At 40.0% G+C, this 14,068-nt stretch overlaps 2 protein-coding genes across 2 annotated transcripts; both read right to left on the minus strand.

Annotated features, from left to right (window-relative positions):
• Positions 1–6,776: 6,776 nt before the first annotated feature.
• Positions 6,777–7,709, minus strand: LOC133659202 (olfactory receptor 10J4-like). The gene has a single exon (XM_062061939.1). The coding sequence runs from the start codon at positions 7,707–7,709 to the stop codon at positions 6,777–6,779; it is 933 nt and encodes a 310-aa protein (XP_061917923.1).
• A 5,152-nt stretch (positions 7,710–12,861) lies between these two features.
• LOC133659203 (olfactory receptor 10J4-like) lies at positions 12,862–13,794 on the minus strand. The gene has a single exon (XM_062061940.1). The coding sequence runs from the start codon at positions 13,792–13,794 to the stop codon at positions 12,862–12,864; it is 933 nt and encodes a 310-aa protein (XP_061917924.1).
• Positions 13,795–14,068: the final 274 nt, after the last annotated feature.

The following is a 14,068-nucleotide window of genomic DNA, read 5'->3' on the forward strand; positions in this document are numbered from 1 at the left end:
CAGAATTTAAAAAAATTTGAGTTGGAGGGGGCGTTTCGAATACAGCTGGGGTGGGCTTCAGCACTCCTGTGACCCTGAGAAGGACAAGTGGTAGAAAATGGATGGACTGATATTATGAGTATGTGAAAGTTGGACTCTTACCTTGTTTACTTCCGTGACAACCTCCTCAAAGGGGAACCACACTTTTTTTTGGAATTTTGCCTATTGTTCACAATCATTATGAGAGAGATGACGACGGATGTTTTTTTTTTTTAATGTATACTAAATATTAAAGGTGCCATATGTAATCATTTCATGTCAAGTCATCATTAAATGGCCCTGATATGTCAAAAGGCATTAATAAAACATGTTCTTTTCAAATACCTCTATAACTGATAACAGTAGTTCAGCCGGGATATGCTCATTTCAAAATTTGATTTACAGCCCCGAAATCGTGTTTTTGTTTTCATTTTGATGCCCCGCCCTCCACCGTTTGACCAATTAGAAAGTCTGTGAGTGTGTCACATCCAGGTTGCCAGTTTCGCAGCGCCACCTTTGTCTAGCTACTGCCACTGGTAAAGTTACTAAACATGTCAGACCTTAGTAAATCTAAAAGGCCTCGTTACCATTTTCAACTTATTAATGACAAAGCCAGGAACAAAACCAAGATTTGTATCGGGGATGCCTTTGAAAGATGGAGACGATTGAAGGCGGAGAAGATTTTTATCTGACGCCAAACTCGCTAATTTCCTCCTTGATAGGTAAGTCAGGCATTTATGTTTTCTTATTACTTGTAATGAATGGAAATGGACATTTGGTATGTAAACTATACTGTCCAATACAGTCTATGATCTTGTCTAACAAAAATAGGATGTTCGTGCAACGAATGCTTAGCATGCTAGCCCGGTCAATGACACATCGACATACAAGCTAACAGGGGAAACATATGCCCGTTAGCCTGTATGCCGATGTGTCATCCAACTGCCAGGTTTTATTTGTCGAAAATATATTTTGCCCTATGTGGATATGGGTAGTGTCAGTGCCTATTTCTTTCTCAATATGCTGAGGAAATGGGTTCCAACATTAGCACGGCTAATTGTGGTTTCTGGTACTGTATGTGCATCACACACATATGGGGTGGTATTTGTTTGACACAATATAATGCATTACATGTAATGATTTTCTACTTTGTGTATTGACATGGTAGTAAGCTATATGATTTATGCGTAACGGGGTTTTGACGTAACGTGGGTTGGCTCATAGAATTGCACTCTGCACTGAAAGATGGTGAATGGAAGAGAATTCAATGCGTCAGGTTGGATGCAACATGGAGTTATCCATCCATCCATCCATTTTCTACCGCTTATTCCCTTCGGGGTCGCGGGGGCGCTGGAGCCTATCTCAGCTACAATCGGGCGGAAGGCAGCGTACACCCTGGACAAGTCGCCACCTCATCGCAGGGCCAACACAGATAGACAGACAACATTCACACTCACATTCACACACTAGGGCCAATTTAGTGTTGCCAATCAACTTATCCCCAGGTGCATGTCTTATGCTGAACGAAATGTGGCAGTCATTTTACTGTTGGCCTTGGCTTGCCATCAAAGTAAGCCTGTCATATATAATATATTATTATACAGTATATAATTATTTCGATGGTGGTCTGTGCGGTCAAACTAGACATTTTAGCAGGGTAATGCAGACAATCTGTCCCGACTCCCGACAAAAATGTCGCTGCCTAACTTTACGAATACACTTGGTTAATCGACATCAGTAAAATGTGGCATAATTACTTAGTAAACCATTTTGCAAGAAGCATAAACAAGAGTAACCTACATCGAGGACTCGTCGATTGCCATGTGAAGTTCCTTGAAGTAGGATTCGGATTCGGCTGCGTATCTGGCAACCTCAATCATGGAAAGTGGGAGGGGACTACATAATTTTGACCGTGATTGCAGTAACCTTTCTGGCTCCTTTAAATAAAAAGAAAAAAAAGTCAGCTTACAGTGGATCCAATGGGAGCTCCACTATTCCGCCCATACAATACGATAAATAACCACTCAAAAAGCGCCAACAATACTGAATTTACATTTCGTGACTTCAATATTAACCAAGTATTAATGATATTGTTATTATAACGCGGAAAAAATACAAACCCCGTTTCCATATGAGTTGGTAAATTGTGTTAGATGTAAATATAAACAGAATACAATGATTTGCAAATCCTCTTCAACCCATATTCAATTGATTGCACTACAAAGACAAGATATTTGATGTTCAAACTCATAAACTATTTTTTTTTTGTTGCAAATAATAATTAACTTAGAATTTCATGGCTGCAACAAGGTGCCAAAGTAGTTGGGAAAGGGCATGTTCACCGCTGTGTTACATCACCTTTTCTTTTAACAACACTCAATAAACGATTGGGAACTCAGGAAACTAATTGTTGAAGCTTTGAAAGTGGAATTCTTTCCCAGTCTTGTTTTATGTAGAGCTTCAGTCGTTCAACAGTCCGGGGTCTCCGCTGTTGTATTTTACGCTTCATAATGCGCCACACATTTTCGATGGGAGACAGGTCTGGACTGCAGGCGGGCCAGGAAAGTACCCGCACTCTTTTTTTACGAAGCCACGCTGTTGTAACACATGCTGAATGTGGCTTGGCATTGTCTTGCTGAAATAAGCAGGGGCGTCCATGAAAAAGACGGTGCTTAGATGGCAGCATATGTTGCTCCAAAACCTGTATGTACCTTTCAGCATTAATGGTGCCTTCACAGATGTGTAAGTTACCCATGCCTTGGGCACTAATGCACCCCCATACCATCACAGATGCTGGCTTTTGAACTTTGCGTCGATAACAGTCTGGATGGTTCGCTTCCCCTTTGGTCCGGATGACACGATGTCGAATATTTCCAAAAACTATTTGAAATGTGGACTCGTCAGACCACAGAACACTTTTCCACTTTGCATGAGTCCATATTAGATGATCTCGGGCCCAGAGAAGCCGGCGGCGTTTCTGGGTGTTGTTGATAAATGGCTTTCGCTTTGCGTAGTAGAGCTTTAACTTGCACTTACAGATGTAGCAACAAACTGTATTTAATGACAGAGGTTTTCCAAAGTGTTCCTGAACCCATGTGGTGATATCCTTTAGAGATTGATGTCGGTTTTTGATACAGTGCCGTCTGAGGGATCGAAGGTCACGGTCATTCAATGTAGGTTTCCGGCCATGCCGCTTACGTGGAGTGATTTCTCCAGATTCTCTGAACCTTTTGATGATATTATGGACCGTAGATGTTGAAATCCCTAAATTTCTTGCAATTGCACTTTGAGAAACGTTGTTCTTAAACTGTTTGACTATTTGCTCACGCAGTTGTGGACAAAGGGGTGTACCTCGCCCCATCCTTTCTTGTGAAAGACTGAGCAGTTTTTGGGAAGCTGTTTTTATACCCAATCATGGCACCCACCTGTTCCCAATTAGCCTGCACACCTGTGGGGTGTTCCAAATAAGTGTTTGATGAGCATTCCTCAACTTTATCAGTATTTATTGCCACCTTTCCCAACTTCTTTGTCACGTGTTGCTGGCATCAAATTCTAAAGTTAAAGGCCTACTGAAATGAATTTTTTTTATTTAAACGGGGATAGCTGATCCATTCTTTGTGTCATACTTGACCATTTCGCGATATTGCCATATTTTTGCTGAAAGGATTTAGTAGAGAACATCGACGATAAAGTTGCAATTTTTGGTCGCTGATAAAAAAAAGCCTTGCCTGTACCGGAAGTAGCAAGACATCAACAGTTGAAAGGCTCCTCACATTTTCCTATTGTTTTCAATGCAGCTAGAGCGATTCGGACCGAGAAAGCGACGATTACCCCATTAATTTGAGCGAGGATGAAAGATTCGTGGATGAGGAACGTTCGAGTGAAGGACTAGAATGCAGTGTAAGACATATCTTTTTTTCGCTCTGACCGTAACTTAGGTACAAGCTGGCTCATTGGATTCCACACTCTCTCCTTTTTCTATTGTGGATCACAGATTTGTATTTTAAACCACCTCGGATACTATATCCTCTTGAAAATGAGAGTCGAGAACGCAAAGTGGACATTCACAGTGACTTTTATCTCCACGACAATACATCGGCGAAGCTCTTTAGCTATTGAGCTAACGTGATAGCATCGGGCTCAAATGCAAATAGAATCAAAATAAATAAATCCCTGACTGGAAGGATAGACAGAAGATCAACAATACTATTACACCAGGGACCTGTAACTACACGGTTAATGCTTTCCAGCCTGGCGAAGGTTAACAATGCTGTTGCTAACGACGCCATTGAAGCTAACTTAGCAACCGGATCTCACAGAGCTATGCTAAAAACATTAGCTATCCACCTACGCCAGCCAGCCCTCATCTGCTCATCAACACCCGTGCTCACCTGCGTTCCAGCGATCGACGGTGCGACGAAGGACTTCACCCGATCACAGATGCGGTCGGCGAGACGAAGGAAGTTAAGGTGAGTTCGCCGGCTAGCGCGTCTGCTATCTGTCAAAGTTTGTAGGTGACGAACCCCAAGATGCAGAGATGATAGCAGGCATAGTGCGAGAAAACATGATTTAATTAAATGCTTTGGCAAAACACAAACAAAAGGGAACAAACAAAAGGCGCGCACAAGGCGGAGAACAAACTAGGCTATAAACTAAAATAGCACAAAGGCTACACTATGGACAAGAAACAAAAAACACTTACTGTGACACGAAAGAACTGTGACTGAAGCGGAGTGGACAAAAGTAGACGGAGCTACAACGACAAATTGGTAGCAGGTAAGTGACAAGTGACAAGTATTTTAAAGACACTACCATGACAATGATCCAGCAGTGACTGGAGGGCAGGACAGGTATAAATAGGCAGCTGGCTGACTGACACCAGGTGTGGCCAGGTGCCAATCAACCACAGCTGAGGGGACAAAGCACTCAGGGAACAAACAGGAAACTGAATCAAAATAAGAGTGCTGACAGGAACTAAAGACAGGAAACTAAGACAAACGCAGAGGAAAACTAAAACTTGATCAAACTGTCAGGGACAACCCTGACACTATCCATCTCTGTCCTCCTGGCTGTGTTGCTGTAGTCCGCCGCTAATACACCGATCCCACCTAAAACTTTCTTCTTTGCAGTCTCCATTGTTCATTAAACAAATTGCAAAAGATTCACCAACACAGATGTCCAGAATACTGTGGAATTTTGAAATGAAAACAGAACTTTTTTGTATTGTATTCAATGGGGTACCAATACTTCCGTATCAACCGTTTACGTCACACGCATACGTCATCATATTTAGACGTTTTCAACCGGAAGTGTGGCGGGAAATTTAAAATTGCACTTTATAAGTTATCCCGGCCGTATTGGCATGTGTTGCAATGTTAAGATTTCATCATTGATGTATAAACTATCAGACTGCGTAGTCGGTAGTAGTGGCTTTCAGTAGGCCTTTAATGATTATTTGCAACAAAAAAAAAAGTTTATCAGTTTGAACATCAAATATGTTGTCTTTGTAGCATATTCAACTGAATATGGGTTGAAAATGATTTGCAAATCATTGTATTCCGTTTATATTTACATCTAACACAATTTCCCAACTCATATGGAAACAGGGTTTTGTATTTGTAGCGGTGCCGTGATCCCTTCCTGTATCCCTATGTTTACATCATGCCGTTTCCTCGCTTCCTTGCTCCCTGTAAGTTTATTGCAGATCATAAATCCTGCCTCTCACCTGAAAAGTAGATGGCTGAGAATATAATCCGCCAAGTTGGGACACTTTAACAGCCATTTAGGTCCTGGAAGTAGCGAGAACCACACAAAAAGCACTTGTGTGTCCCCCCTCCATCTGTTTCTTCGTGAATATTATGAGACATTTTTCATCTGAACGGTTTGTTTGGATGTTTTTTAGGGGCTTTATAGGCAGAATTAAACGGCTCACAAAGGTTTCAATGAAAGCAGACTTTCGATCGATTTAAGATTTAGAATCCTTTAAAACAATTGTCATGTCTCTCATGATTGTGAACGATAGTCACAATTCCAAAAAAAGTGCAGTTCCCCTTTATAGTTTTGTTATATCAAGCAGCTAAATCGTGTCAAACATGGATAAGTGTGGAGATAGTGTTTTGCGAGTACATGTCAGGGTAGTTTATTAAGATGCAGAATGTAAAAACAATTACAACATTTTACATTTCTTTTTCATGATCCATCGATGGTAATGGTTTTATGTGTTTATAATGTGCGTAATGGATAACTCATATTTATAAACACAATTTAATATGTTGGAATAAAGGTGAGAAAAAGCAGATTTTATATAATCTGACAATTTCTCCATATGTTGTTGATTTTTCTTTACTTTATCTGTTAAAATATTACCATTTTAAAAGAGGGAGAGAACAGAATGTGTGACAATACATGGATGGCTTACGCAGTGAAAAATGTAAAAAGAAACCTAGTGGGAAATTACATAAATATGTGTTATAAATCAGTATATGAACAACAATATATTTAATTTAAATGAGGGAGCTTTTAGATACATTAAAAATAAATAAGTACAGACGTTGAAAGTGATAAACATTATATAATGTATCAAACACAGGATATTGACTTAACTTAATATTGATAAAGCACTACAATTTAGGAAATAAAATAACACCAGACATGGCGTTAAGCTTCCTTTTTATTCCATATATACATCTTATAAACACCATATGATGATGTGAATTACTTTTTCTAAGAATCACTTGGGAGAATAAAGACTTGTGTGATCATATTCTTTTGTTCACCAGTCGACAAAACAATCTCCTGATGTGTTTCCAGATTTCTTTCATTTTCACTCCATATATGATTGGATTGAACAGAGGATTATACACAAGTATTTGTAAAGTCATTATTAAACGTACAATTTTTGGAAGGTCTGACTCCAATCGAGCTATGATGACATCAAATGAAACTAAACAAACAAAGCTGAATAAAACCATCAGGTGAGGTAAACATGTCTCTGCAGCTTTTTTCCTGACTTCTGCACACCTGTGATAAGTTATTATAAATATCTTTGTGTACGTAAAAAGGATGAACATCACAGGAACAACAACAACATTCATCATTACAAACAGACCATAAACTGTAAGAAATGCTGATTTTACACAATGAAGCTTCAAAATTGTGTTGTTACAAAAAATTCCTCTTGTTGTGAAGTCACAGAGTTTTTGTTGAGAACTAATCACAGCTGCGACTACATCCTCACATGCAGGTAGAAACCAGGCCAAAGTCAAGAGAAGAACAACAGTTCTTTTTCCCATGATAGTTGGATACTGCAGAGGTTTGCAGATAGACACATACCTGTCATAAGCCATGGCTGACAACAGTAAAAAGTCTGATCCTGCAAATGAGTAATACAGAAAATATTGAAACATACAAGCAGAATGAGAAATGGTCTGTTTTTTAGATAAAACATCAATGCAAAGTTTAGGGTAGATAGCAGTGCTAAACAAAAGAGAGTTGAGTGACAAAGCAGCAATGAAAATGTACATAGGCTCATGAAGGTTCCTGTGGATCCTGATTAGACATATAATGGTGCCGTTAGTACAGAGGATGAGAATATATAGTGTCAAAAAGATGACAAAGTACAGATATCTGTATTTGTCCACGTCTACAAAGCCACCAAGAGTTATAAATGTTCCATTGAATTCAGCATCCATGACCCCAAACAGAAAAGTAGTCAAATCAAGTCTGTTATGAAGAATTGTTCACCCTCCATGGATCTCATTAAGTCTTCCACCAAGCATTGCTGCCATGTCAACAAGCTCCTCCAAGTATTCACGGTGATGTTGATGGAACTTGTTGTGAGCGGTTAATGCTGAGAAGAGTAAGAAGTAACCCATCTTTTAAGGACTGCCTCAAAGCTGTTGTACTTCGTAGTCCTCCAATGAAATCCGTTTGTAACATGTGACCCAAACACACGACTCTTTCCTTGTCTTCGTCATCAGATGGGCAGCAATCACAGGACTGTGTGTTGTAATGCACACTGTATGCTAATTTTCTGAAGATCTTGGTATCAAAGTAAGGCAGGGACCTTGATGGTTACCGTTGATGTGAAAATGTTTATTTGCTCTTAGATAAAAGTAAATCAAGCTTCTTTTTCAGTGAGTATTAGCATTAGAGGAATGATACTTGGGCTAAGTATTAGCTTTTAAAACAGTCTTTTTTTAATCTTTACCAAGCAGGCACAAGACATTGATGCGAGGATGTCGTTGTGGCTTGTACAGCCCTTTGAGACACTTGTGATTTAGGGCTATATAAATAAACATTGATTGATTGATACAACGTTGATTATACCTACATGTCCTTTCAAACTGACTTTGAAACAACGTTGCAAAAGAGTTGTATTTGTAAAATGAGACAACGTTGGTGTCCAACGCTTGCTCCACGTTGTTGGTTGGGAAATGACCAAATTTCAAAGGTCAAATCAACGTCACAACCTGACACTGAATAAACGTTGTCAAAAAGCATGTTGTTTCAACATTGTATTTGTGTTGTGGAATATTGGTTGGGAAATGACCGAAATTCAATGGTCAAATCAACCTCACAACCCAACATTCATTAAACATTGTCAAAAAGCATGTTGTTTCAACGGTATGTTTGAGTTGCTCAACGTCAGGACCGAATTCAACTAGTTATCAATTATTGTTTTAAAAAGGCCTACTGAAAGCCACTACTACCGACCACGCAGTCTGATAGTTTATATATCAATGATGAAATCTTAACATTGCAACACATGCCAATACGGCCGGGTTAACTTATAAAGTGACATTTTAAATTTCCCGGGAAACTTTCGGCTGAAAACGTCTCGGTATGATGACGTTTGCGCATGACGACACGGGTTGAAGAAGACATTTTGGACGGTGGCCAGCTTAAGTCGTCTGTTTTCACCACATAATTCCACAGTATTCTGGACATCTGTGTTGGTGAATCTTTTGCAATTTGTTCAATTAACAATGGAGACTGCAAAAAAGAAAGCTGTAGGTGGGATCGGTGTATTAGTGACTGGCTGCAGCAACACAACCAGGAGGACTTTGAGTTGGATAGCAGACGCGCTACCGTGAGTACAGCTTTGGCTTCCAAACATTTGACCGCTTGCCCGTACGTGCGTGCCGCTATGTGCATGTCACGTACGTAACTTTGGGGAAATATATGTTTCTTGCCGACTCTGATGGCGGCCGGGGTGTCGTCGAAAGCTACAACGCCGTCCGCCGCCGCGCCGCTGTCCTCACCTGTCTGGGTTGACTTCCTCCGTCTCCGGGCCGCCGACCGCACAGACCATCGCGGTGAAGTCCTTCGTCGCGCCGTCGATCGCTGGAACGCAGGTGAGCACGGGTGTTGATGAGCAGATGAGGGCTGGCGTAGGTGGAGAGCTAATGTTTTTAGCATAGCTCTGTCGAGGTCCCGTAGCTAAGTTAGCTTCAATGGCGTCGTTAGCAACAGCATTGCTAGGCTTCGCCAGGCGGCACAGCATTAACTGTGTGGTTACAGGTCCAGGGTTTGGTAGTATTGTTGATCTTCTGTCTATCCTTCCAGTCAGGGGCTTATTTCTTCTGTTTCTATCTGCAGTTAAACACGATGCTATCACGTTAGCTCCGTAGCTAAAGTGCTTTGCCGATGTATTGTCGTGGAGATAAAAGTCACTGTGGATGTCCATTTCGCGTTCTCGACTCTCATTTTCAAGAGGATATAGTATCCGAGGTGGTTTAAAATACAAATCCGTGATCCACAATAGAAAAAGGAGAGAGTGTGGAATCCAATGAACCAGCTTGTACCTAAGTTACGGTCAGAGCGAAAAAAAGATATGTCTTGCACTGCATTCTAGTACTTCACTCGAACGTTCCTCATCCACAAATCTTTCATCCTCACTCACATTAATGGGGTAATCGTAGCTTTCTCAGTCCGAATCGCTCTAGCTGCCTTGAAAACAATAGGAAAATGGGAGGAGCCTTTCAATTGACAATATCGCGAAATGATCAAGTATGACACATAGAATGGATCTGCTATCCCCGTTTAAATAAAAAAAAATTCATTTCAGTAGGCCTTTCAATTCACGGGCAATTGCTCTGGTGGACTGCATTCAGCATGCCAACTGCACGCTCCCTCAAAACTTGTGACATCTGTGGCGTTGTGTTGTGTGATAAAACTGAACATTTCAGAGTGGCATTTTATTGTGGGCAGCCTAAGGTACACCTGTGCAATAACCATGCTCTTTCATCAGCATCTTGATATGTCACACCTGTGAGGTGAGATGGATTATCTTGGCAAACAAGTTTGCAATACACTGATCTAATCTGATGTGCCCAAGCCAGATACCTGCCATCTTTTCTTTGATGCTAGTTCATTAATGTCGGGGTTTAGGCTTTGAGCTGAGGCTACCTTCATTATCGAACAAAGGTGTTCATCAGTCATTATTTCTCGTATTCCACAGTCTTGGGGGCGTGCCTTACAGGCACTGCTTTTAACGTCCTCTACGAGCTGACGTCACGTCCGCTTTTCATCCCTTCTAACAACGTGCCCGCCCAGTCACAAGATATGAGCGGCTCCTGTACGCACACACACGTGAATGCAAGGCATACTTCATCAACAGCGATACAGTTTACACTGAGAGTGGCCGTATAAGCAACTTTAACATTGTTAGAAATATACGCCACACTGTGAATCCACACCAAACAAAAATGACAAACACATTTTGGGAGAACATCCGCACAGTAACACAACATAAACACAACAGAACAAATACCCAGAACACTTTGCAGCACTAACTCTTCAGGTGTTGTGCCGGATAATGCACCCCCGGCGTAGAATGCACCCCTGACGGGAGTGTTATATCAACTAAAGCCCACACTTAAAGTTTCCACGTGCAAGATTGAATCTATTTAAAAAAGTTATTTAATAAGACGCCAAAAGTGCAAAACCAATAGTGTTCGTGTTGGAGGAGTTGTGAATGAATGAAATATGAAATCCGTGCTGCAGTCGCTGCTGGGCCACAACATTAGGTACACCTGCAGACTGCAGCACGGATTTCATATTTCATTCATTCACAACTCCTCCAACACGAACATTATTGTTTTTGCACTTTTTGTTAGGATCCGCTGCTCGGATCACAGTTTGTTTACTTTTTAGTGTCACGTGTGTTTTCAGCACCTTGTTTTTGTTTCTGTTGCCATGACGGCAGATTGTGCTCACCTGCCTCTGGTTAGCGTTCGGGACGCGCACCTGTTGCCCGAGCGCTAATCAGAGGGCTATTTAGTCTTTGCCCGGGCCTCACTCGGCCTGGCTTGCTAATTTGCTTTTACGCAACCGCTAACGACCGCTTTGATTCCTGCTAGCTTTCATGCTATATTAGTTTTGCTTGCTAGCTCCCACGCTAGTCCCTTTGTTTTTTTGTCTTCCGTGCTATGAGCACGTTTTTGTTTTTCCTGTCTGATTTATTTGCCTAAATAAATCATTTTCCTACCTGCACGCTGTGTCCGAAGCCGTCTGCATTCCTGGGAGAACAACCTCGCACCACGATGCGACCAGGTCGTTACACTTTTGGCTTCTTATTAAATAACTTTTTCAAATAGATTCAATCTTGCACGTTGAAACTTTAAGTGTGGGCTTTAGTTGATATAACACTCCCGTCAGGGGGTGCATTCTACGCCGGGAGTGCATTATCCGGCACAACACCTGGACGCTACAATATACACCCCCACTACCTCCAAACCCCGCCGCCCCCCACACACACACACACCTTGTAGCGTCCCGGAAGAGTTAGTGCTGCAAAGGGTTCTGGGTATTTGTTCTGTTGTGTTTATGTTGTGTTACGGTGCAGATGTTCTCCCAAAATGTGTTTGTCATTCAAGCCGCACATATTATGTAACTGGGCCAGCACTTAGCTTCTTAATAAATATATTTCATGGAGCGGGAAGAACTTAAATGTACAAACATTTAGACCACATTATTATGTACCGGGTAGTCGTAAAATGCTTAAAAAAAAACAGGAGAAATGCTCATCAACTTTGGCCGGATGCTCGGTCGTGTACAAAAAAAGGACAAACCAAGTAAGGCAAGACAAACTGTTTCTGAGGTGAGATAGAAAGGTAAGAATAAAAGAATGTAAAGCGCTAAAAACTACCCAACTAAACTTTCTCTATATTGCATTGTTTTTCTCTACTTTTAAAATATCACCTTTTTTTTTTTATGAGGGAGAAAAAAGAATAGAGAATTTGTGACAATACATGAATGGCTTATGCAGTGATTAAGGTAAAAAAGTGTTACATTACATAAATATGTTATAAATGATCACAAGGTATATATGATAATATACAATAAAGTACAATAAAGACATTATATGCAAGGCAAGGGCAAGTTTATTTATAGAGCACACATTTGTACACAAGGAAATTCAAAGTGCTTTACAGAAATTACAAGACAGCAAATATTTAAAATAAAATAAAATCACCATAGAAAATAATCAAAATTTAAATAAAAATGTGAGTGTAGATAACATAATTACAGTTATCATATGAACTATTAAAAGTGTTTTCTGCCTGGATTATAGATTACTAAAAATACATAAGTAAATAAGTTGAAAGTGATAAGTATTGTTTAATGTATCAATAAATGCTGGATATTGACATAGCAATAATTTCATATTGATAAAGCAATACAATTTCAGATATCAAATGACATCAGACAGTATGGCTCTTGGCTTCCTTTTCATTCTATATATACAGTACATCTTATAAACACCATATGATAATGTAAAAACGTTTTTTTTTTTTAAATCAATTGGGAGAATAAAGACTTCAATGCTAACAAGTGTGATCATATTCTTTTGTTCACCAGTCGACAAAACAATCTCTTGATGTGTTTCCAGATGTCTTTCATTTTCACTCCATATATGATTGGATTGAGCAGAGGACTATACACAGCTATTTGTAAAGTCATTATTAAACGTACAATTTTTGGAAGGTCTGACTCCAATCGAGCTATGATGACATCAAATAAAACTAAACAAAAGAAGCTGAATAAAACCATCAAGTGAGGTAAACATGTCTCTGCAGCTTTTTTCCTGACTTTTGCACACCTGTGGTAAGTTATTATAAATATCTTTATGTATGTAAAAAGGATGAACATCACAGGAACAACAACAACATTCATCAGTACAAACAAACCATAAACTGTAAGAAATTCTGATTTTACACAGTGAAGCCTGAAAATGGTATTGTTACAAACAATTCCTCCTGTTGTAAATCTGCAGAGTTTTTGTTTAGAACTAATCACAGTTGCCACTACAACCTCACATGCAGGTAAAAACCAGGCCAAAGTCAAGAGGACAATAACAGTTCTTTTTCCCATGATAGTTTGATACTGCAGAGGTTTGCAGATAGACACATACCTGTCATAAGACATGGCTGACAACAGTAAGAAGTCTGAAAGACCTGATGAACAATAAAGTAAATATTGAAACATACAAGCAGAACGAGAAATGGTCTGTTTTTGAGATAGAACGTCAATGCAAAGTTTAGGGTAGATAACAGCGCAAAACAAAAGAGAGTTGAGTGACAAGGCAGCAATGAAAATGTACATAGGTTCATGAAGGTCCCTGTGGATCCAGATCAGACATATAATGGTGCAGTTAGTAAAGAGGATGAGAATATATAGTGTCAACAAGATGACAAAGTAAATATATCTATACTTGTCCACGTCTACAAAGCCACCAAGAGTTATCAATGTTCCATTGAATTCAGCATCCATGACACCAAACAGAAAAGTATCAAATCAAGTCTGTTATGAGAATCGTTCACCCTCCATGGATCTCATGAAGTGCTCCATCAAAAGATGCTGTCATGTCAACAAGCTCCTCCAAATCTTCATGATGATGCTGATGGAACTTGTTGCGAGCAGTCAATGCTGAGAAAAGTCAACCATCTTTTAAAGATGACTCACAGGATGAAGACTGTCTGTGATTGGTCTCCAAGTTGAGGAGGTGTTCTTCTTTTTTACGTCATAGTCCTCCAAAGACCTCAAA

Source organism: Entelurus aequoreus, linkage group LG10 (genome assembly GCF_033978785.1).
Source record: "Entelurus aequoreus isolate RoL-2023_Sb linkage group LG10, RoL_Eaeq_v1.1, whole genome shotgun sequence".
Taxonomy (NCBI): domain Eukaryota; kingdom Metazoa; phylum Chordata; class Actinopteri; order Syngnathiformes; family Syngnathidae; genus Entelurus; species Entelurus aequoreus.